Source organism: Oncorhynchus masou, chromosome 2, assembly GCF_036934945.1.
Source record: "Oncorhynchus masou masou isolate Uvic2021 chromosome 2, UVic_Omas_1.1, whole genome shotgun sequence".
Classification (NCBI taxonomy): domain Eukaryota; kingdom Metazoa; phylum Chordata; class Actinopteri; order Salmoniformes; family Salmonidae; genus Oncorhynchus; species Oncorhynchus masou.
Window position 1 is genome coordinate 27519366 of NC_088213.1, and position 23764 is coordinate 27543129.

At 42.1% G+C, this 23764-nt stretch overlaps 1 protein-coding gene and 3 non-coding genes across 4 annotated transcripts; all 4 read right to left on the bottom strand.

The window, feature by feature from the left end:
* Positions 1–9338: 9338 nt before the first annotated feature.
* Positions 9339–13734, bottom strand: LOC135557863 (small ribosomal subunit protein uS15-like). Its single transcript, XM_064991555.1, has 6 exons — positions 13651–13734; positions 12244–12292; positions 11886–11964; positions 11288–11457; positions 9858–9958; positions 9339–9406 (listed from the first exon to the last, which is right to left on the bottom strand). Exons 1-6 carry the CDS (start codon positions 13671–13673, stop codon positions 9373–9375), a joined length of 456 nt encoding a protein of 151 aa, XP_064847627.1. The 5' UTR covers positions 13674–13734; the 3' UTR covers positions 9339–9372.
* LOC135506518 (small nucleolar RNA SNORA19) lies at positions 9630–9757 on the bottom strand. The gene has a single exon (XR_010450531.1). It is a non-coding gene; the product is annotated as a small nucleolar RNA SNORA19 (small nucleolar RNA).
* On the bottom strand, positions 10055–10277 carry LOC135506423 (small nucleolar RNA SNORA73 family). Its single transcript, XR_010450499.1, has one exon. It is a non-coding gene; the product is annotated as a small nucleolar RNA SNORA73 family (small nucleolar RNA).
* Positions 11676–11807, bottom strand: LOC135506464 (small nucleolar RNA SNORA68). Its single transcript, XR_010450504.1, has one exon. It is a non-coding gene; the product is annotated as a small nucleolar RNA SNORA68 (small nucleolar RNA).
* Positions 13735–23764: the final 10030 nt, after the last annotated feature.

The following is a 23764-nucleotide window of genomic DNA, read 5'->3' on the forward strand; positions in this document are numbered from 1 at the left end:
ACCAAGGTGCAGCGTGGTAGGCGAACATCTTACTTTATTAAAAATGAACACCGAAAAAACAAATGTAAAATTCTGCAGGCTACACTGCACCTATACAAAATCAAGATACCACAAACTAAAGGGGGAAAAAGGCTGCCTTTGCAGAGAAAAAGGGTTGGAAACTTTCCGGTAAATTTCTGGAAATTTTCCTCAGGAAGTTAAGCCCTGGAATTTGGGGAATTTTGCTTAAATTCATCAAATAAGTTAGCTTATAACAGTGAACCTTTTTTTGTGGGATTCACATGGCAATTCTAGGTCTTTGGTTAAACTATCCCCATTTCAATGGAATTGCAACTCTCTGCATACACAGTGCATTCTTCCATCACATGTGCAGTGGACTCTTCCATCACATGTACAGTTGATTCTCAAGATCTTGCACATCAATGAGATGCTATTGAGCCCACACTACTACACTGTCTAAGCCAAGGACTACATGCTTTCTGGTCAATTTTGATTACTGGATGGGGTGAATATATTTTATACGACATACATTATTTTTTGTTAACTAGTAAATAGTAGCCTACAGCAAAAGTGTGTTTAAATCATGTCTAACTTGTTAACAATTTCTGCTAGTTAGTTTTTGCTACCATGTGGGTTTTAGCTTGTTTGAGCCTGCTAACTGAAGAGTGTTAATTCACCTGTTTCCATACATGTTTCATTTTAAAACATTTATCTTACAAATGAGTTGTTTAATCTAACTCCTTAACTATTTATCTGTACGTGGAATTGTATTTTTTAAACTCATTTCTTTCTAATCTTTACAAGAAAATGCCACGGGCACTATCTGATGTGTGGAGATATTTCACTGCAGCTAATGTAGAAGGAAAAGCTGTGTACATTTGCAAATGCTGTGCCTAATCATATGTGAAGAATGCAACAAAGATGCAGAATCATCTGGCCAAGTGCATAAAGTTCCCTCAGCGCTCACAACAAGCAACCTCTGACAAAAGTATTTTTACCTCTATTCAAGGTGAAAATGATGAATCAGACACCGTATCGATAGCAACAGCTCATGGTCCTCCTGGAAACAGAAATGCTGATGAATGTCTTGCTCGAGCTGTGTATGCAACTGGTTCACCTCTGATGCTCACAGGCAATGTGTATTGGAAGAGATTTCTGAATGTTCTTCGCCCAGCATACACCCTTCCAACCAGACATGCTTTATCTACTAATTTGCTGGATGCAGAGTTCAACAGAGTTCAAGTGAAGGTCAAGCAAATCATATGATGGGTGGTTGAATGTTCGTGGGCAAGGAATAATTAACTACATCATCTCCACTCCTCAACCAGTGTTCTACAAGTGCACAGACACACCAGTCTCTACATTGCAGATGAGCTGAAGACAGTCATCAACGACCTTGGACCACAGAAGGTATTTGCACTGGTGACAGACAATGCAATCACATCACACCCAGTTCTGAAATGCATCAAAAAGCGTGAAGATGTCTGCCTGAAGCCCATACATGCCACAGCGTACATGTTGGACCCCAAGTATGCTGGCAAGAGCATCCTGTCTGGTGCAGAGATCAACAAGTTCTATGGTGTCATTACTACTGTGGCTCGCCACCTTGGCCTGGTTGAGGGCACGTTTCTTGGCAGTCTGGCGAAGTACACTTCCAAGCAAGGGCTTTGGAATGGAGATGCAATATGGCAGTCGGGCCAACATATCTCATCAGCCACCTGGTGGAAGGGACTTTGTGGATTTGAGGCTCTTTCCCCTGTTGCCTCCATCATCCTCCAAATCCCACCAACATCAGCCGCGTCGGAGCGCAACTGGTCCTTGTTTGGGAACACACACACCAAAGAACGCAACAGGCTGACCAATACAAAGGTTTAAAAGTTGATGGCCATCCCGGCAAATGTGTGGCTTTTTGAGCCTGACAACGAGCCATTCTCAACAAGGTTGGAAAGTGACAGTGAAGAGGATGCCTCAGAGTCTGATGTTCAAGAGCTAGACATTGAGGAGGTCCAGGGAGAAGACATGGAAGCCTGAGAGGAAGACAACCAAAGCTTTAGTTTCAAAACTATAATTTTAGATGTATGTTGAAAACGTTTTTGGGAGATGTGATGGATCATTCAAAATTCCCTTTCTTTTGTTGTTCAGTGAAATCATCCCATGTGAAGAGTTAACTCATTTAATTAAAGTTTGATTCATAACTAAATTGTTTGTTTTATTTGTATTGGAAGGATTTAATCATTTACAATTGTCTACTTATGATCAGGTAAAAGGTTAATGTCTCCATATGGTATGGTAAATATATCCGCTGCAAAAAAAAACCATCTACGTTTAAATGGTATTAATATTAATTCCCATGGAACGTTTTCATCTCTGAATATTCCCCAAAATGTGCAAGCCTACAGAGAAATCACATGATCAGAATCACATCACTTAATTGTGGGGTGAGCTTCAAACATGAAGCTCACCCCACGACGCACACAGTAAGATCAGTGACAATTATTTTTCTCCGCTCATTTTTTTTATTGAATTAAAATTGCAATAATTTTGACTCATCAGCAACCTCAGCACCCTTACTTCCCATGGCTATGGCAACATCTTGAGGATTTCAGAAATGTATCATGTGTTGGACTAATATTTTGGATAGATGTTGAAAGAGGTTACAGAAAGATTCTCAACAACAAAAGAGTGATCAAATTACGTCTACATCGGTTTAGGCTACGTAAATCTGTATTTCTTTAACGGTAAATATTGCCTGAAGCTGCACTGTCAAAATTGGATACGGACAGAAATTTCCTAAAATATGCATCTGACTGTGCTGTAATGGGACTATTATCCCATGCCTTACATTGTCCTCACAGTCCTCACACCCCAGGTTCAGCAGCTATCAGGTTTCTCTGAGTGAGAGACTTCCCAGTAACAAAAATACACTGACATGGCAGGACCTCTCTCAAGAGCAGGGCAAGTTCACATAAAAAGAAGCAACTGCTCAGGAGGCCATTGTTGTCATCAGAGAAAGGCTATACATAGCCAGCTTTATTGTGTGGTATGGCTGACAATATGTTAAATGGCAGTAAGTGAATTAATGATGCATCTACAATCCGACTCAATCTGTGTGCGTGTGTGTGTATGTGACAATGTTTGTGATAGTGTGTGTGGCATGTACACACAAAGCTGGTTTAGCTGTGGATCTGTTAGCTTCACGTCTTTCTCACTGCAGCTGCAGGCCTTAAGGACAGAGAGCCTTCCCAACCATGACACATTACAACAATGCTTACGCTGCATCAAACAGACCTGCCCAATTTCCTGATGCTGCCCATAAATTCGACTTGGGGTGTGTGAGGCAAAGCTCAAAGTAACAGTACAGAGTAGAGCAGGCTACATCTCCATAAGTAAAGAGCTGTATCACTGGACATCAAAAAAGGAAGACAACATATAATATCTGGCCTCTTTCCAATGTATTTATGACAACCTTTATTTTTACTATAGCCATTTGAATTCACGTATTCCTCATGATTCAAAATGAGTGGATTACATCTCGATATATATGGGGTGGCAGGTAGCCTAGTGGTTAGAGCGTTGGACTAGTAACCAAAAGGTTGCTAGATCGAATTCCTGAGCTGACAAGGTAAAAATCTGTTGTTCTGCCCTGAACAAGGCAGTTAACCCACTGTTCCTAGGCTGTCATTGTAAATAAGAATTTGTTTTTCACCGACTTGCCGAGTTAAATAAAAAATAGTACTGCCATCAGGCTTTCTTTTTTTTTTACCAATGCAGTTTTATCTAAAAATGTTCTTACTGAACACCGTCTCCAGGTCCAATACATTTTTAAAAGGACTAAAAGAAGAGAAATAGCTCTCCATATCCTCGTGGGCTTCCTGTTAGGTAAAGGTTATCAATCTCCTTCCTTCCTGGACTAAAACAACCCAGAGTACACTCCCAGGGAGCAGAAAGCATCAAACACCCCACTGCAATATAAATATTTGATACTGAATCCCTAAGGAGGAGGCTTTGCTGGCCTGTCCCCCATTGGTTTGATGTACTGTTCCTCTGGAATGATGGTGTGAAATCAAACACGCTTCTTCTCCAAATCCTATTGACTACAGGTATTATACATCAAATGAGCTCTTTTTGAAAACCTGCCTTGATGATCACTGCTTTGCGTGATGTATTGTTATCTCTACCTTCTTTCCTTTGTGCTGTTGTCTGTGCCCGATAATGTTTGTGCCATGGTTTGTGCTGCTACCATGTTGTGCTGCTACCATGTTGTTGTCATGTTGTGTTGCTAATATGCTGTGTTGTGTGTTGCTGCCATGCTATGTTGTTGTCTTAGGTCTCTCTTTATGTAGTGTTGTGGTGTCTCTTGTCGTGATGTGTGTTTTGTCCTATATTTTTATCTTTAATCCCAGCCCCTGTCCCCGCAGGAGGCCTTTTGCCAGGCCGTTATTGTAAATAAGAATTTGTTCTTAACTGACTTGCCTAGTTAAATACATTTTAAATCAAATTTAAAATTAAAACAAACTAAGCCAAAAGTTGAAGAAAATTATGGAGGCTGGCATACTGAGGTCGTGTTTCCGTAGTGGTGGTGATCTGTCTTCATTGTTGACTCTGCAAACAATAGTGAAGTTAGGTGAGCCAAATATAATGCTAATGTTAATTTTATTGTATCAGTATAACACGCAAAAATAAGCATTTGAAAATAACTTTTGTAAATGTCAATGGAACATAAAGAATAACTTATTGTTGCTGATGAGTGACAGGAACTCTGAGTGGTGACGTTATACCGTGTTCACATGCTAGTCGGAACTCTGAACTGTCCATTGAATGTGGCACGTGTACAACTACAACCAGTTAGCAAGTTGGATATTTCTGCGTTTCCTACTTCCGTCTAGCACATAAACGCTGCATTAGGCATTCAAAGCAAGGCTGCTGAGGGAGAGGGCCAGCGATGAGAGGTTGACAGCTCTTTGATCCCATGGGACCACAGTTATAGAGTCCTTGGACAACTCTCCTGACAATCTGCCTTTCTCATTCCACTGAATCCCTCTGCAGCAACTCAGTCCTGGAGACACACCACAAACTCTGAATAACTGTATCTGCAAGTAGCAGTCTGAGGAGGAAAAAACATGAGCATTTTAACTGGGATCAGTCGCTGTACTGCACTAAGTTGTCTACACTGGGGTGGTGTGCATTCACCGAAAGCATTTCAGAGAAAAACTCCAAACCATGAACCCTGGGGCAGAGGGGGACATAAGACTGCAGTCCCCAGTCAACCTTTCTCCACTATTCTCTCTCTCTCCCTCTAACACACACGGTAGTGATGCACAGTCCTGCACAGCTCTGCAGTATAGGCGCTGCTGCTGATTCCTGCCTCTCCACTGCCAGAGGCTCACAATGCAGCAAGGTGACTCAATGTTATCGTCCTCTCCTAGGAGGCAGCAACTCCGGCTGAATCAGTGCTAGCTGAAGGGGCTCTGCAGCAAATGCAATAAAGATCTTACAGGCAGTCTGATATATCACACCAAGATGGCATTTCACTCCTCAGGCACTAAAACCATGCCCCTGTCTAACACAGATACTGATACACCAAGATATACTGATACAAAATCAATACGTGTGACACCTTCATAACCTGTTATTCTTTTAGCAGAATAAAGCTAGCCTCAGTAATGCATGATAAATCTCCAGAAAAAAAAGATCACAGAACAGCTCACACCTTAGTAATGCTTCTATTTATAGGCTCCTGCTTTCAAGGAACTTTAGCGACCATATTGGTAATATGATCTTGTGTTTTCTTTGATGACTGACAGCCAAAATGTACAGATATCTAAACCAGAGGCTATCAAATATTTACAATGATTAATGACAAATTAAAGATGAATTATTATAGCCATTTGAATACACATATTCCTCATGATTCAGAATGAGTGGATTACATCTCAATATACACTGCTAAAAAAATAAAGGGAACACTAAAATAACACATCCTAGATCTGAATGAATGAAATATTCTTATTAAATACTTTTTTCTTTACATAGTTGAATGTGCTGACAACAAAACCACACAAAAATTATCAATGGAAATCAAATGTATCAACCCATGGAGGTCTGGATTTGGAGTCACACTCAAAATTAAAGTGGAAAACCACACTACAGGCTGTTCCAACTTTGATGTAATGTCCTTAAAACAAGTCAAAATGAGGCTCAGTAGTGTGTGTGGCCTCCACGTGCCTGTATGAACTCCCTACAACGCCTGGGCATGCTACTGATGAGGTGGCGGATGGTCTCCTGAGGGATTTCCTCCCAGACCTGGACTAAAGCATCCGCAACTCCTGGACAGTCTGTGGTGCAGCGTGGCGTTGGTGGATGGAGCGAGACATAAAGTCCCATATGTGCTCAATTGGATTCAGATCTGGGGAACGGCGGGCCAGTCCATAGCATCAATGCCTTCCTCTTGCAGGAACTGCTGACACACTCCAGCCACATGAGGTCTAGCATTGTCTTGCATTAGGAGGAACCCAGGGCCAACCGCACCATCATATGGTCTCACAAGGGGTCTGAGGATCTCATCTCGGTACCTAATGGCAGTCAGGCTACCTCTGGCGAGCACATGGAGGGCTGTGCGGCCCCCCAAAGAAATGCCACCCCACACCATGACTGACCCACCACCAAACCGGTCATGCTGGAGGATGTTGCAGGCAGCAGAACGTTCTCTGCGGCGTCTCCAGACTGTCACGTCTGTCACATGTGCTCAGTGTGAACCTGCTTTCATCTGTGAGGAGCACAGGGCGCCAGTGGCGAATTTGCCAATCTTGGTGTTCTCTGGCAAATGCCAAACATCCTGCACGGTGTTGGGCTGTAAGCACAACCCCCACCTGTGGACGTCGGGCCCTCATACCACCCTCATTGAGTATGTTTCTGACCATTTGAGCAGACACATGCACATTTGTGGCCTGCTGGAGGTCATTTTGCAGGGCTCTGGCAGTGCTCCTCCTACTCCTCCTTGCACAAAGGCAGAGGTAGCAGTCCTGCTGCTGGTAGCAGTCCTGCTGTTGCCCTCCTCCACGTCTCCTGATGTAGTGGCCTGTCTCCTGGTAGCGCCTCCATGCTCTGGACACTACGCTGACAGACACAGCAAACCTTGCCACAGCTCGCATTGATGTCCCATCCTGGATGAGCTGCACTACTTGAGCCACTTGTGTGGGTTGTAGACTCCGTCTCATGCTACCACTAGAATGAAAGCACCGCCAGCATTCAAAAGTGACCAAAACATCAGCCAGGAAGCATAGGAACTGAGAAGTGGTCTGTGGTTATCACCTGCAGAACCACTCCTTTATTGGGGGTGTCTTGCTAATTGCCTATAATTTCCACCTGTTGTCTATTCTATTTGCACAACAGCATGTGAAATTTATTGTCAGTGTTGCTTCCTAAGTGGACAGTTTGCTTTCACAGAAGTGTGATTGACTTGGAGTTACATTGTGTTGTTTAAGTGTTCCCTTTAATTGTTTGAGCAGTGTATATGGGGTGGCAGGTAGCCTAGTGGTTAGAGCGTTGGACTAGTAACCAAAAGGTTGCTAGATCGAATTCCTGAGCTGACAAGGTAAAAATCTGTCGTTCTGCCTTGGACAAGGCAGTTAACCCACTTTTCTGTCATTGTAAATAAGAATGTTTTTCACTGACTTGCCTACTTAAATAAATGGTAAATAAAAATTAGTACTGCCATCAGGATTTTGAAGTCACATAAGCAGACTAGTCTAATCATATGAACAATACTTCAGGGGGAGATGACTCTTGACATTGAATAAAAGTTGGTGTTGAAGTGAATCATCTTCTGGCAGGTGTATGGTTCCATCTGGATGAAGAGAAAGTACAGCTTCCAGGTCCTGCACTCAGTCTCCCCAGATGGGCCAAGTGAGCAGGACTGCTGGGTGAGAGGTTAGGCTCCATTAATCAGACTGCTTCCCAGCAGTCTTAAGGATTGTGGGCTTGAGACAGCTGGTGATGAAGAGTAGTCTTTGCAGCCAGTGGTGCATCAGCAACTTTTACTTAATATCAGCACCATCATCCCATGATAAATGTACCAGTTGCATGTGCAAAGACATGCTTGCTGAACTCAACCGCTTCACAAACATGTACCATCAAAAGGAGTAAGTTCAGGCATTTAGCCTTTAAAGGCATACCTTTGGTTCAGTGTAATTAGTTAAATGCTGCCCTCTTGTGGTAAAATTGCACATGACTGAACACGTCAATACAGTAGCACTTCATCAATACATTAATTTAGCCTCTAAATGCCAAACAAAGGTTTCTCATTGATTGCATGTGGAGGCCCAGTGTCCGATCACGTCTCCACCCCCCCCCCCCCACTGCGAGTCAAAGCTGGGAGGAAGCCTGGAGAGCACAGCACTCTTTACACCACTGCACCAGGTTGCCTAGGAACCAGCCTCTCCATCCAATTATATAGACCACATTTAATAAGGTAACAATGATTCTAAGTGTTGATATTCAAATTACTTTGAAAAACTAAGGAAAGGTTTATTCAATTAAAACAATACAATTACTTAACCATTTATGCAATAAGGCATTTTACTTTCTCTGGGGATTTTTCCAACCACAAAAATATAATTGCAACAATTTAAAAGATATTACAGAGGATGCTCATATGTAATAAGTCAATTGAAATAAATCCATTAGGCCCTAATCTATGAATTTCACATGCCCAGGTTGAGGCATGGCCATGGGACCACCCACTTGGGAGCCAAATCTAGCCAATCAGAATGAGTTTCTACCCACCAGGGTTTCAGTACAGACAGAAATACTCATCAGCACCCACCCCAGACAATACCACATGTTATGCAGCCAGATGTCGAATTCCTGGGCTTGTGTGCTTACATGTGGCCTGAGGTTGTGAGGCCAGTTGGTTGTACTGCAGAACCATGGTAGAGAAATTAACATGAAATTCTCACAACAGCTCTATTTAACATTCCTGCAGTAAGCATGCCAGTTGTACACTCCCTCAAGTTGTACTGACAAAACTGCACATTTATTGAGTCCTTCTGTCCCCAGCACAAGGTGCACCAGTGTAAACATGTTTAATCAGCTTCTTGATAGGTCACACCTTTAGGGTGGATGGATTGTCTTGCAAATGAGAAATGATAACAGGGATGTAAAAAAAAGTGAGCACACAAAATTGAGAAATAAGCATTTTGTGCCTATTGAACATTTCTGAGATCTATTTCAGCTCATGAATCAAGAAACCAACACTTGAGGTTTATATTTTTCACTATAAGTACCATCGCCACGCTTTATAGAACTCCACCTCTAAAACAAAAACACAGCAGACAAGATCCTTCCAAATGGATCTTTATTTGTGAAAATGACTTATGCCACCAGAGCAGAAGCAGTAGAGGATTCGCTGTGGATCAAGAGGGAAAAGGGATTAGTAATGTAAAGTTCTGTAATCAACTAAAAAGTTGAGCACCAATTTTAACAACAATAGAAGCAGTCTTATGGTTGATGATCATCCAGTGAACGTTTGTTAGTATATATTCTCAGCCTGCACGAGATGGCTAATTATCCAGATTAGGTAATGCTTATGGCAATTGGTAAGAATTAACTAGAATCACTGAGTGGCAGGGAGATGTATGAAGGGGACTGGCAGGTTGGCACAGAACAGCCACTCTGCTAATTTACCTCCAAGGTTTATCTTGCACATAAGAAATATCTCAGCTCTTAGAAGGGAAGAACAAGACAATGAAGTGTGCCATTTAGTGAAAAAACTGAAAATATTAATATAGTAGGTACTATGCCTTCATGCTGGCTTGATCTCCCAAAAGTCAATAAAGCAGTGAAGAGGTACTACGTACTACTTCCAGTTGGGAGCAAGAACTCTCTTGGTCTTGTAGTAACGGGCCAATCTGTGGATTCTGCTTTCAGTGAGAATCAGACGGAACTTGGCATCCTTGTCCTGAAAGAAAAAAAAGAAGCTATAGTTAAACAGCCCTTCGACAGTCAAAAATCTCAATCGGTCAATGGCAAATGCAGGTATTACAATTTTCAGTTAACTTGTGCACTACATGGTTTGACTCCCCAGTCATGGCCCAGGGGCTCTGGGAAGACGTAGGAATATGCAGGACGCCGTCCCCACCAGCCCAACGGCTGGGAACAGGCTTGCTGTACAATGTTGTGGAACGGGACTGTACATCATGGCACTGTACAGTGCTACGCTCCCATAAGCCACTTGGACAGAGCCATGCAAGAGCAACCTTACCGGATGTCCACATTGAACATCAATCAATACAGTTTTACAGCAAGGCACAAAAACATTCAGTTTCGCTTGAGATGCTGGTGGTTTAACTTAATGTATAGGGGGCAGCATTTTTACTTTTGGATAAATAGCGTGCCCAATTTCAATTTCCTGCTACTCATGCCAGGAATATAAGATATGCATATTATTAGTAGATTTGGATAGAAAACACTGAAGTTTCTAAAACTGTTTGAATCATGTCTGTGTATAACAGAACTTATGTAGCAGGCAAAACCCCGAGGACAAACCATTCAGATTTATTTATTTTTGGTCTCTGTCTGTTCACCGAGTTCTCATTGGCAAATTATATTAGGAACCTGTTATCAGTTCATACTGCTTCCACTGGATGTCACCAGTCTTTGGAATTTGGTCGAGGTTATTAATTTGTGCAATGAAGTAGGAGGCCATCTTGGAACTGGGTAACACTGTTGAGAGTGCGCAAGACGTGAAAAGTAGCATGGTTTGTTGTCTTCCTGTATTGAACACAGATAGACCCATCTACAATTTGATCGATTATTAACATTTAAAAATATTTAAAGTTGTATTACAAAAGTAGTTTGAAATATTTTGGTAAAGTTTAGGCAACTTTTGAAATATGTTGTAGTGACGTTGCGTTTTTTTTCTGGATCAAACGTGTCAAATAAATGGACATTTGGATATATATGGACGGAATTAATCGAACAAAAGGACCAATTGTGATGTTTATGGGACATAAACATGCGTTCTGTGTAGCGCCTGCAGGGTTGAAATATGCTACCCCCTTTGTTTACTATTGGGCTATCATCAGATAATAGCTTCTTATGCTTTCGCCGAAAAGCCTTTTTAAAATCTGACATGTTGGCTGGATTCACAACAAGTGTAGTTTTAATTGAGTAGCTTACATGTGTGATTTTATGAAAGTTTTTTTGCCCAAGTGGGACGCAACTGTCCCCTATATCATAAGAAGTTAACAGTCTCTTCCCACCCTGGAAGTTAACTGGAGACCGTTACCTTTCTGTTCCTCTCCAGATGCTTCCTTATAGCAACAGCCTTCTTGATGAGGTGGTACAGATCCTCAGGCAGGTCAGGGGCCAGGCCCTTTGACTTGAGGATCCTCAGGATCTTGTTTCCAGTGACGAAGCGCACCTGGGCAACACCATGAGAGTCCCGAAGGATCACACCTGGAGAGAGAACAGTAGTATCAGCCTTTTCTAACTTACATCTCCTGGTAGCTTCCCCTGTGTGGTTTGTACTTTGTGTAGAGGTCAGCCAAACTCGAAATGATTTGGTTGTAGAAAAATACAGAATATTTTCTATTTTTGTTCTAAACGGATGGAGGGGAAAAGAATGTGAGTAACAATATGCATAGGAATAAGACTGGGTAAATAATCTGAAATGATAATGTTGAACCTCGAATTCACTTTCAATGGCACAGCAGCTTCAGGGAAAGGCGACAAGGTACATGTTGATTTTAGCACACCTGACAAAATCATACCATTCATTTGATATGGCCTTTGGGTTAGGGTGCATAAGTCATTGTCTTCTCAGTTCATAATGTGGAAATCTTATGGAAAGCGCTGGACAGCATACAAATTAACATGGTACTTACCAATCTGAGAGGGAGAAAGACCCTTCTTGGCGAGCTTGAAGATCTGCTCTTTGACGTCATCAGATGTAACCTTCAGCCACTGTAGAACAACATTTCAGAGGTTGAGAGACTGATGATGTCCCCTTTGTCCACTGAGCCTTCTATTCACAGGAGTGATAATTTGTAGTTTAAGTTTGGTATTTAGCTAAGGCTCTGCAATATGACATGTGCATTCCAGTGAAAGTTGTATCAATGATGATATAATGGCAAACCATGTAGCCACATTACTAGGTTGACCAGATTCATTAACATATCTTACAAACAGATAGCAAGATACCAGTTGACCATCTAAAAGTTTAATGACCAACTTCATACTTACGGTGGGCACACTGCGCCTGTAGGGAAGTGCAGACTGGGACAGGCCCTTGCTGAAACAGAAGGAAAGTAGCTCTAAGTCAGTAGCTATTTAAATCATGACAAATAGTCACGCCTGGACTTGATAGTGCATTTCAACTAGCTAGCTAGTTATTTAGGTAGTGTAGTACTGTGTAACTAGCTACACTATGTACACACAAAAGTATGTGGACATCCCCTTCAAATTAGTGGATTTGGCCTTTTTATAAAGCACCCCATTGGACAGAAGCATTCTCTCGAGTGATGACTCACTCTACACAACCTGGCAGTCTGGTGGACAAATCTGGGTTTGGCAGATGCCTGGAGACTGCTACCTGTCCAAATGCATTGTGCAGGAGGAGGAAGAGGAATAATGGTCTCTGGTTATAGCTAGGCCCTTTATTTCCCTTCACTGGAACTCTTAATGCTACAGCATTGTGGCTGTATCACAACTGGCCGTGATTGGGTGTCCCATAGGGCAGCGCACAATTAGGCCACCATTGTAAACAACAATTTGTTCTAAACTGACTAGCCTGGCTTAAAAATGGGGTAAATAAATTACAAAAATGTAAAACAGTTTGGGAAGGCCCTTCACTGTTACAGCATGACAATGCTGCCTTGCACAAAGCGAGGTCCATACAGAAATGGTTTGTTGAGGTGTGTAGAAGAAATTGACTGGCTTGCCTGCACAGAGACCTGACCGCAACTCCATCGAACACCTTTGGGATGAATTGGAACGCCGACTGCGAGCCAGGACAAATAGTCCAACATCAGTCCCCGACCTCACTAATGCTCTTGTGGCTGAATGAAAGCAAGTCACCGCAGCAATGTTCCGACATTTAGTGGAAAGCCTTCCCAGAAAAGTATGCTGTTATAGCAAAGAGGAGGGGGACCAACTTCATATTAATGACCATGAATTTGTTATGAGATGTTCAACGACCAATTGTCCACATACTTTGTCAAGTAGTGTACCTACCTAACATTAGGTAGAAGCTATGACTAACTAGCCAACACTACGCTAACATTAGCACTGGAATGGGCAAATAATGTTCTAGTTTAGACCGATTCATGGAAGACTAAATACAAACCTGATCGAGGGGATGCATTGTTACTGTTGCAATGTGCGCGCATATGCGACTAAAAACCCATATAATTATTTTAATGACTAAACAGTCGGCTTTCATGGCATGAGTGTGTGCGCGGCCATTATGTCACTGTGTTGGTTGCGGCATAACGCTAGTTGTTAACTAGCTATAAATCATTATAGTGGACGTTTAAACAAATGTGTCCACAAAAAAAAATATGTTGGAGTTGACGAGGTAATGTAAAAAGGTCCAGCTACTGATAACAAACAACAATATTCTTATTATTTCCGAATGAAACACATGCTTACCCAGGAGCGTGCATGCGACCCATGATGGCGTTCTAAGCGAAAAGAAAGAGGGAGAACATGTGCGGCTTTTCGGAAGTAAAACTTTAAATCGGATGTGACGTGTCCTGAAGAAAGATTATTTATTGTATGTGTGATCTTTTTACAGTCTATCTATGATAGGACTCATTTAAATTGTGTTTCATATCGACCACGGCATGGATGACTTTTTTGTTATGAAACGTAAAATAGCATCAGATGGTTTAAATCAGGGCTGCCCAACCCTCTCCCTGGAGATCTACCATCTTGTGGGGTTTCAGTCCTACCCTAAAACACACCGTATTATTTTAATTACCTGTTCAACAAGACCTTAACTAGCTGAATCAGATACGCTACATTTGGATTGGAGGAAAACCTACAAGACTATAGATCTCCAGGAAGACGGTTGGGCAGCCCTGGTTTAGATCCTTTCTATCATTGCCAAGCCTATCAGCTGACCTTTTTAACATGCATCTTCTCTCTGGGGAGGTTCCCATTACGTGGAAGGCAGCCACGGTGCATCCTTTATTTAAAGGGGGAGATCAATCTGATCCTCTCTGTTATAGGCCAATTTTATTTTGCCCTGTTTATCAAAAATTTGGGAAAAACTTGTCATAATCAACTGACTGACTTTCTTGATGTCTATAGTATTCTCTCTGGTATGCAATCTGGTTTCTCTCAGGTTATGGATGTGTCACTGCAACCTTAAAGGTCCAAAATTATGTCGCCATTGCCCTTGATTCTAAGCAATGTTGTGCTGCGATTTTTATTGACTTGGCCAAATCTTTTGATACAGTAGACCATTCCATTCTTGTGGGCCGGCTAAGTAGGATTGGTGTCTCTGATGAGACTTTGGCCTGGTTTGCTAACTACCACTCTCAAATAGTGCAGTGTATAAAGTCAGAACATTTGCTGTATCAGCCACTGCCTGTCACCAAGGGAGTACCCCAAAGGCTCAATCCTAGGCCTCACGCTCTTCTCAATTTACATCTACAACATAGCTCAGGCAGTAGGAAGCTTTCTAATCCATTTATATGCAGATGATACAGTCTTATACTCAGCTGGCCCCTCTCCGGATGTTGTGTCAAAGACTCTACAACAACACTTTCTTCACGTCTAACAAGCTTTCTCTGCCCTGAACCTTATTCTGAACACCTCTAAAACTAAGGTCATGTGGTTTGGTAAGAAGAATGCCCCTCTCTCCACTTGTGTGATTACTACATCTGAGGGTTTAGAGCTTGAGATTGTCACCTCATATAAGTACTTGGGAGTATGGCTAGACGGTACACTGTCCTTCTCTCAGCACATATCAAAGCTGCAGGCGAAGGTTAAATCTAGACTTGGTTTCCTCAGTCATAATCGCTCCTCTTTCACCACAGCTGACAAACTAACCCTGATTCAGAAGACCATCCAACCCATGCTAGATTACGGAGATGTAATTTATAGATCGGCAGGTAAGGGCCCTCTCGAGCGGCTAGATGTTCTTTACCATTCGACCATCGGATTTGCCAACAATGTTCCTTATAGGACACATTACTGCACTCTATACTCTTCTGTAAACTGGTCATCTCTGTATACCCGTCGCAAGACCCTCTGATTGATGCTTATTTATAAAACCCTCTTAGGCCTCACTCCTCCCATCTGAGATACCTACAGCCATCATCCTCCACATACAACACCCATTCTGCCAGTCACATTCTGTTAAAGGTCCCCAAAGCACACACATTCCTGGGTCACACCTCTTTTCAGTTCACTGCAGCTAGCGACTGGAACAAGCTGCAAAAAACACTCAAACTGGACGGTTTTATCGCCATCTCTTTATTCAAAGACTCAATCATGGACTCTTACTGACAGTTGTGGCTGGTTCACGTGATGTATTGTTATCTCTATCGTATTGCCTTTGTGCTGTTGTCTGTGCCCAATAATGTTTGTACCACGTTTTGTGCTGCAACCATGTTGTGTTGCTAACATGCTGTGTTGTCATGTGTTGCTGCCATACTATATTGTTGTCTTAGGTCTCTCTTTATGTAGTGTTGTGATGTCTCTCTTGCCATGATGTGTGTTTTGTCCTATATTTTTAATCCCAGCCCCCGTCCCCGCAGTAGGCCTTTTGCCTTTTGGTAGGCTGTCATTGTAAATATGAATTTGTTCTTATGTAGCCTGGCAAAAGTAAACCCAGCACAGGACACAAATTAATTAGGGGCTGTTTGTTCTGTCGAAGCTTAAATTTAAAATAGGATAATGTAGAAGGTATAGCACTGCAAGGTGAAGTCACCATAAAGTAAAGTTCAGTCCATACCACAATCAAGTGAAATAAATATGTTAGTAAAGTGCATAAAACAATCTGAGTACAATAAGTACAAAGTGAAATGCACAAACAGTAGTGGCTCTGCTTTCAGCACACTGTCCATATGATACCCTAACCTCTCATGGAACAGTAGATCCTCAACTCACCTATACAGTAGCTTCAAATAATGTTATCATCAACCACAACATGGTTCAGAGAGCACTGGTATTCAGCTAGCAAGAAGCTAACCTTGGACCCACAATGGATTTCAACAGCTCTCCAGTATAATTGCTTGCTTTCACTCTTACACACTGCGCATGAGCAATCACATAACGCTTGCACACTATTTATGGATCTCTTAAAGGGACAGTGCCATCTAGTGAATATAAATTAATACAGCTATGAGCTTTTACCACCTGGCAACACGTAACTGACTTGCCTAGTTAAATTAAGGTTAAATTAAATTAAATAAAAATTGTGTGTGAGTGTTTATTTTTTCTTCTGTGGTTGTTAATGTGACATGTTTGGTTTTCAAGTAAACTACCCCAGCGGTAGTCCCTATAAAATGAAGACTATTGTAATAGTTAGTAAAGCTTGTAATCTATGTTTTTTGCTACTTTCCATACCATTGAACCAGTTATAGTCTGACACTTGACCATGGACTGAATATCTGACCTAATCTTCTTACTAATTTGGAGCATAATGTAAGGAAAACCCTAAACGTATCATACATGTGAAATAGACACAGATGCTGACATGTAAAATATTTCGATTTTATTATTAAAATGTTCTGTTTTAGGACATCAATCAATTCCTGAGCATTTTAAATAAATCCCAGTAGGGAAAATAGCATCTTCAGAATCCTCCTGTAAAGGGAACAGAAAACATACAATTTAAAAGAGAGAATTAAGACAATTTTTAACCTTTGTGACTTTGATTGTGCTGAGTGACCATTTTACCTGCTCATGCTCTTCCACCTTAGTCTTTTTTGTAGTAACATCCTTCTTCTTCCCCAGGCAACAAAGACATCTCAGTCTTCTCCAGAAGGAGGCCTTCTTCTTGGAGGAGTTTTTACTAGACACTTTTTTCACCTCAGCCATTATTTCCATGGGAGTCTCCTCATGCATGGCCTGGCAGATCAGGTGGACCACCTTAGTCTCCTCTTCCTCATGGATACTGGTCAGGGTCTGTTCAGAGCACCCTGACCTCAGTGACAGGGAAGACATTGCCCGATTCTTCGATCTCTTCCTTGACACGGTGGGAGAGGGAAACTTCTCCAGCGGAGGCATTCCTTCTTGTCGGATCAGTTCCTCACAGCGTGGGTAGATTGCAAAAGGCCATGACTTATCCACATACTGTGAGGATAAATGGCTAGTAATGCTTCTCTCATTAGAGTCATGTTCCTTGGAGCCCCAAGCGGCTCTAAGAAGAGGTGGCATTGGTGAATGCAAGGATGTCACGGATGGAAGGAGTTGGGAAACAGAAGTCAACGGCATTCCCAATGAGGTTCTGGATGCCATGATCTGGCTCACGGAGATCCCAGTGAGTTTGCTGACCTCCTGAACCACTCAAGACATTTCCTCTATAGGAGGGACCATTGATGAACGAGATGGACTTTGATCCATGACAGTTTATTTACCTAAGTGAAAATGGCTCCCGGCTGTTGTCATCAACAGAAGCTTATTTTTTAGAAATATAGATAGATCGATCCATTGATCACTCAAGCAAAAAAAAACTTTATTATTGCTCCAAATCCCTCTTGCTCTGAAAATAATTGCAACCAAAGAAATATCACAACATTCACTAATCTAAATTTCACTATAATACAACACTGGTAATCATTGAATTTGGCAATCTTTCCAATTTGCCATGATGGTGGCACTATGTGGCCAAAGCTTGAACCCCAGCTGCTTGCAGCTATATATTAATTTGAAGTTGACTGATGGCTAATTTTGATCCACAACATTTGCCCTCATAATGATGAAGATGATGTCATAAACCTAGAAATAGAAGGATTCTAATACTAATGACTCATTCTAATTCTGTAATTTGTGCAAGGCGAGTTAGCAGAGCCCCTGATGGGGCTATGGTTGGGCTAGGGTCTCCGGCTCGAAATGGGCAACAGCCATCAACCATTATTATGGGAAACTCCATGGTTGGATTGGTGGAAGTCTGAAATACCCGTACACTTTGTTTTCCTGGAGCTGAGGTATTGGAGTTATTAGAAGTCATGCCCACCATCAAGAAACAGTTGTGTTGTATATTGGGTCTAATGATATTATATGTGTGAAATCTGTAAAGTTAAAAGACAATTTCTTAAAGCTCTTGGAGAATGCTCATTAATTAGCAGAACATATAATTGTCTCGGGCCCAATTCCGTCTCCTTATCATTGCAGGACTGAGTGTTTTAGCCATCTTTGGTCTCTCCACCAGTGGTTAATGCGTCTGACCAAGGACTTGGGCATGTCCTTCGTCGACAATTTTGACTCCTTCTGAAATAAGCCTGGCTACTTTGTGGAAGATGGAATTCACCTAGGTGAAAATGGCTCCCGGCTGTTGTCATCAAACATTGGGAAGGGTCTTGGTCAACTAAATTGATGTGAGGACAATATTAGCATTACATGTAAGTCAGATTTTACCATCTCCTCTTTGGTCACTGTGAGAGTTCCACATGTTGTATCTGATAGTGGTGACATGCCTAACGGTGCTAAGCAGAGAAATGGAATTGCTATTTCATTTTTAATTTTGGTTGAAAGTCATGCGTCCTCCGATACACAACCCAACCAAGCCGCACTGCTTCTTAACACAGCGCGCATCCAACCCGGAAGCCAGTCGCACCAATGTGTCGGAGGAGGAAACACCGTGCACCTGGCAACCTTGGTTAGCCCTTGGTTAGCGTGCACTTCGCCCGGCCCGCCACAGGAGTCGCTGGTGTGCGATGAGACAAGGATATCCCTACCGGCCAAACCCTCTCTAACCCGGGCGACGCTATGCCAATTGTGCATCGCCCCACGGACCTCCCGGTCGCGGCCTGTTACAATAGAACCTGGGCGCGAACCCAGGGTCTCTGGTGGCACAGCTGGCGCTGCAATACAGTGCCTTTAACCACTGCGCCACCCGGGAGGCCCAGAATTGCTATTTCTACTTTGTTTTCTTTTCCTAATAGGTATAATCCAATCTTTGAGTCTCCTGTTGTTCTGAAATCTCAAAATAATCCGACTTGTATTGAAACTCCATGTGATTTTAAATGCAGAAAAGGTTTAACATTTTTACATCTTAACAATCGTAGTTTATTACCTAAAATGGATCATGTCAAGATCTGGTTCTCTCAGGCAGACCCTGATATTTTTTATTTGTTCTGAAACCTGGTTAACTGATAAAACCCTGGACTCTGATGTTGATATGGATGGTTACAATGTGTTTATGACTGATAGGAAGGGTAACAGTGGTGCTGTTGCTATTTTACACAAATAATCTTATTTCTGTGTCTCTGTTAATGATCTTGTCAATGCCTTGGATGCTAAAAAAAGCTGTGCTGCCTTGTTTATCAACACTGTTGATCATTCTGTTTTGCTGAAGAAGTTTGCTGAAAAATAGGCCTGGGATATACAGCCTATTTATGGTTTCAGAATTATCTTAGCGACAGAACTCAGGCCTTCTTAACAGATGGGGTTAAATCTGAATTTCTTGAGATTTAAAAAGGTGTTCCTCAGGGTTTGATTTTGGGTCCATAGTCGTTCACGTTGTATATTAATGACATAGGAAACACTGTTAATACTTGTAGCATTAATCTCGATGCAGATGACACAGTTTTGTATTCCTTTGCCACCTCGGTGCTGCAGGCCATTCGTGAACTTCAGCATGACTTTAATTCAATTCAAAAATCACTTACAGATCTTAAATTAGTGTTAAGTACAAGTAAAACCAAGCTCATTATTATTCTGTTTATATTGTAATGTATACAGGGCTCTCTTGTAAAATAAATGTTTAATCTCATTGTGACTCCTTGTTTAAATAAACATAAAATAAAAAATAAAAAAATGATATGGTCATAATGATGATATTTTATTAATTAAATAGCCATTTAAAAAATGTTTTTTATATCCCTGTTAGTGAGTATTTCTCCTTCCTCCAAGATATATATCTACCTGACTGGTGTGCCATGTAAATAAGCTAATTAAACAGCATTCTCATTGTGCTTGGGACAATAAAGGGCCACTCTAAAAAGTGCAGTTTTGTCACACAACACAATGCCACAGATGTCTCAAGTTTTGAAGGAGCGTGCAATCAGCGTTGGAAAAAGTACTAAATTGTCCTACTTGAGTAAAAGTAATGATACCTTAATAGAAATCGACTCAATTAAAGGTGAAAGTCACCCAGTAAAATACTCCTTGAGTAAAAGTCTACAAATATTTGGTTTTAAATAGAATCATAAAACACGGGACGAGATGTTAAAAACTGTCCATTGGGCCAATAGATGGAATGCACTCACATGAGATTTGCCGTGATGTTGACAGAGTGGCATGGGAGGTTTATTTCTTAGACTGGGTTAAGATGTCAATTTTGGGACACATCCTCAGTAGTGTGCCTTCAATTCAGTGGGTGTTTTGGCCTTTAATCACTAAACACCCTTATCAAAGGTGGCCAGCTAAGGGGTGATCAAGCCTTAGCTTGTGTCCCATGCCCAATTAAGATGTCCCACTGGACTATGCAAGGCAGGGGCGTCCTCTTCCCTGAGGCAGCCCTACAGCTGACCACATACCTCATATGCCCTCCTCAAGTTGGAGGGATCTGAATTGGGTTCTCAGGTGGGGGTGGGGGGTTATGAAGTTTGATCCAGATCCACTGGCTGCCTCTTTCAGCTGCTTGAGAAACTGCTCTGACGGTCTGCTGCAGAGCCTGTCCATGGATTCCAAGTTCTTTCAGCAACCTGATGGTGGAAGAAGCCACGAATCCTCTGCATCCCACTTCAACTGGCCAGACTTTTGCATTCCAGCCACGCTGAGTTGCTTCTGCTGCCAACTCTGTGTAACGCAGTTTCTTACGCTCGTAGGCCTCTTCAACAGAGTTTTCCCATGGGACTGTGAGCTCTATGATGTACACAGCCTTTCATGAAGGGGACCAGAGTACCATGTCTGGCCAAAGAAGCAATCTCAGGTGGAAAAATGAGTTGCTGGCCAATATCGACAAGCATCTTCCAGTCCCGGGCCATGGCTAGGTGTCCAGTTTCTGGCTTCGTAGGAGGATGCTTGGGCCTTTTCTGTCCCTCCCGGATGAATGTTGTTGTTTTGACGGGATTGCTTGTTTTTGGAGGTAATGAATTGGTTGCACTCCTCTTGGTCTCAAGTGCTGCAGCCAGGCTCATGAGGACCTGATTGTGCCTCCAGGTGTAGCGGCCTTGTGAGAGGCTGGTCTTGCAACCTGTCATTATATGCCTGAGAGTCGCTGGAGCTGGGCAGAGGGGGTAGGTTGAGTCCTCGCCATACCATTGAGGTGAAATTGTACAGCCTGCCATTATGCCTACTTCCAAGCGCTGCCATGTTGTTGTGAAGTCAGGTGTTGTGAAACACAATTGCAGGTCTTGGAAATAGGCCTTTACCAGTGTAGTGATGGGTTCTGGTACGTGGAAAATGTTCAAGGATTCCCAGAGGAGTTCATGGGGAACTGAGCCAAAGGCATTGGCCAGGTCGAGGAAGATGACATAGAGGTCTCTCTTGTCCTTCTTAGCTGTTTGGATCTGGTGCCAAATCATACTAGTATGTTCCAGGCAACCAGAGAAACCAGGAATGCCTGCTTTCTGTACAGATGTATCAATGTACTTGTACCTTTCCAGATAAGTGGACAGCCTCTGTGCTATTATACTGAAAAAGATCTTCCCTTCGACGTTGAGAAGGGAGATTGGTCGGAATTGACCGATGTCTGTCGCATCCTTCTATTTCGGGATTAGCACACCACCAGCTCTTCGCCATGCCTTTGGTATTATTTCCTTCTGCCACACTATCCTCATGAGCCTCCAAAGAAAGCATAGAACATCCGGGGCGTTCTTGTAGAGCTTGTATGGTACTCCATTAGGCCCAGGAGCCGAGGCCGCTCGGACAACGTTCTCTACTTCCCTCCATTTTGGAGGGTCGGTGTCCAGATTGAATTCTGGTGGTTGAATAGGTGGGATGTCATGTGGGATGATTATCTGCTCATGCCTTTTCATGTCCTGGTGGACCTTTTCCAGATGTTTTTCCAGTTCTGGCTTTGGAGTTTTTAGGATTCCTCACTTTTCCTTTGCGAAGAGATCTTTGACAGACTTAAAGTTTTTTTTTATAGAACCGTGTTCTTGAGTGTTCCTTAAAAAGGTGAAAGTCACCCAGTAAAATACTCCTTGAGTAAAAGTCTAAAGGTATTTGGTTTTAAATATACTTAAGTATCAAAAGTAAATGGAATTGCTAAAATGTTCCATAAACCATTTAAAATTCCTTATATTAAGCAAACCAGGCGGCACAATTGTTTTGTTGTTACCGATAGCCAGGGGCACACTACAACACTCAGACATAATTTACAAACAAAGCATTTGTGAGTCAGCCAGATCAGAGGCAGTAGGGATGACCAGAGATGTTCTCTTGATAAGTGTGTGAATTGGACCATTTTCCTGTCAAAATGTAACGAGTGCTTTTGGGTGTCAGGGAAAATGTATGGAGTAAAAAGTACATTATTATCTTTAGGAATGTAGTGAAGTAAAAGTAAAAGTTGTCAAAAATATAAATAGTAAAGAAAAGTACAGATACCCCAAAAAACTTCTTAAGCAGTACTTTAAAGTATTTTTACTGAAGTACTTTACACCACTGCGTGCAATTGGCATGCTGACTGCAGGGATGTCCACCAGAGCTGTTGCCAGTGAATTGAATGTTAATTTCTTTACCATAAGCCGCCTCCAATGTCGTTAGAGAGAATTTGGCAGTATGTCCAACCAGCCTCACAGCCGCAGACCACGTGTCACCACGCCAGCCCAGGACCTCCATATCTGGCATCTTCACCTGCAGGACATTCTGAGACCAGCAACCCGACAGCTGATGAAACTGAGGAGTATTTATGTTTATAATAAAGCCGTTTTGCGGGGAAAAACTCATTCTGATTGTCTGGGCCTGAATCCCCCATAGGTGGGCCTGGCTCCCAAGTGGCTGGGCCTATTCCCTCCCATGCCCACACATAACTGCGCCCCTGCCCAGTCATGTGAAATCCATAGATTAGGGCCTAATTTATTTATTTCAATTGACTGATTTCCTTATTTGAACTGTAACTCAGTAAAATCCTTGAAATTGTTGCATGTTCATATTTTTGTTCAGTATATTTAGAAAATCACATACATGTCTTGCTGGCATAGACAATATTTCTAGCTCAATAATGTTCACTCATACAACAACCCTGCAGAAAGCTGCTCATTAATTTTCTCAATAGTCCAAGCAATCACATTAAACCAACTCAAAAAAGTATGCTTTATCCTTCACCCTATTGAAAATAAAGAATGTTTAATTTAACTAGCAATGTAAGAATGACAAAGTCAAAAATGAAGCTATGAAATGACCTGGGATCTGATCTCCCTACCTAAATGTCTTCACATACCATATCCACCCGCTGAGGGGAGGACCGCTCATAATAATGTCTGGAATAATCCAATTATTCTGCTCAAGCCATTACCACGTACCCATCCTCCCCATAAAGGTGCCACCAACCTCCTGTACTGTCTTTGATATCATGGCAAGAAAGCTACACTGATCCAGGATCAGCGAACACGCACCTCCAAATTATAAACGCCACGTACGA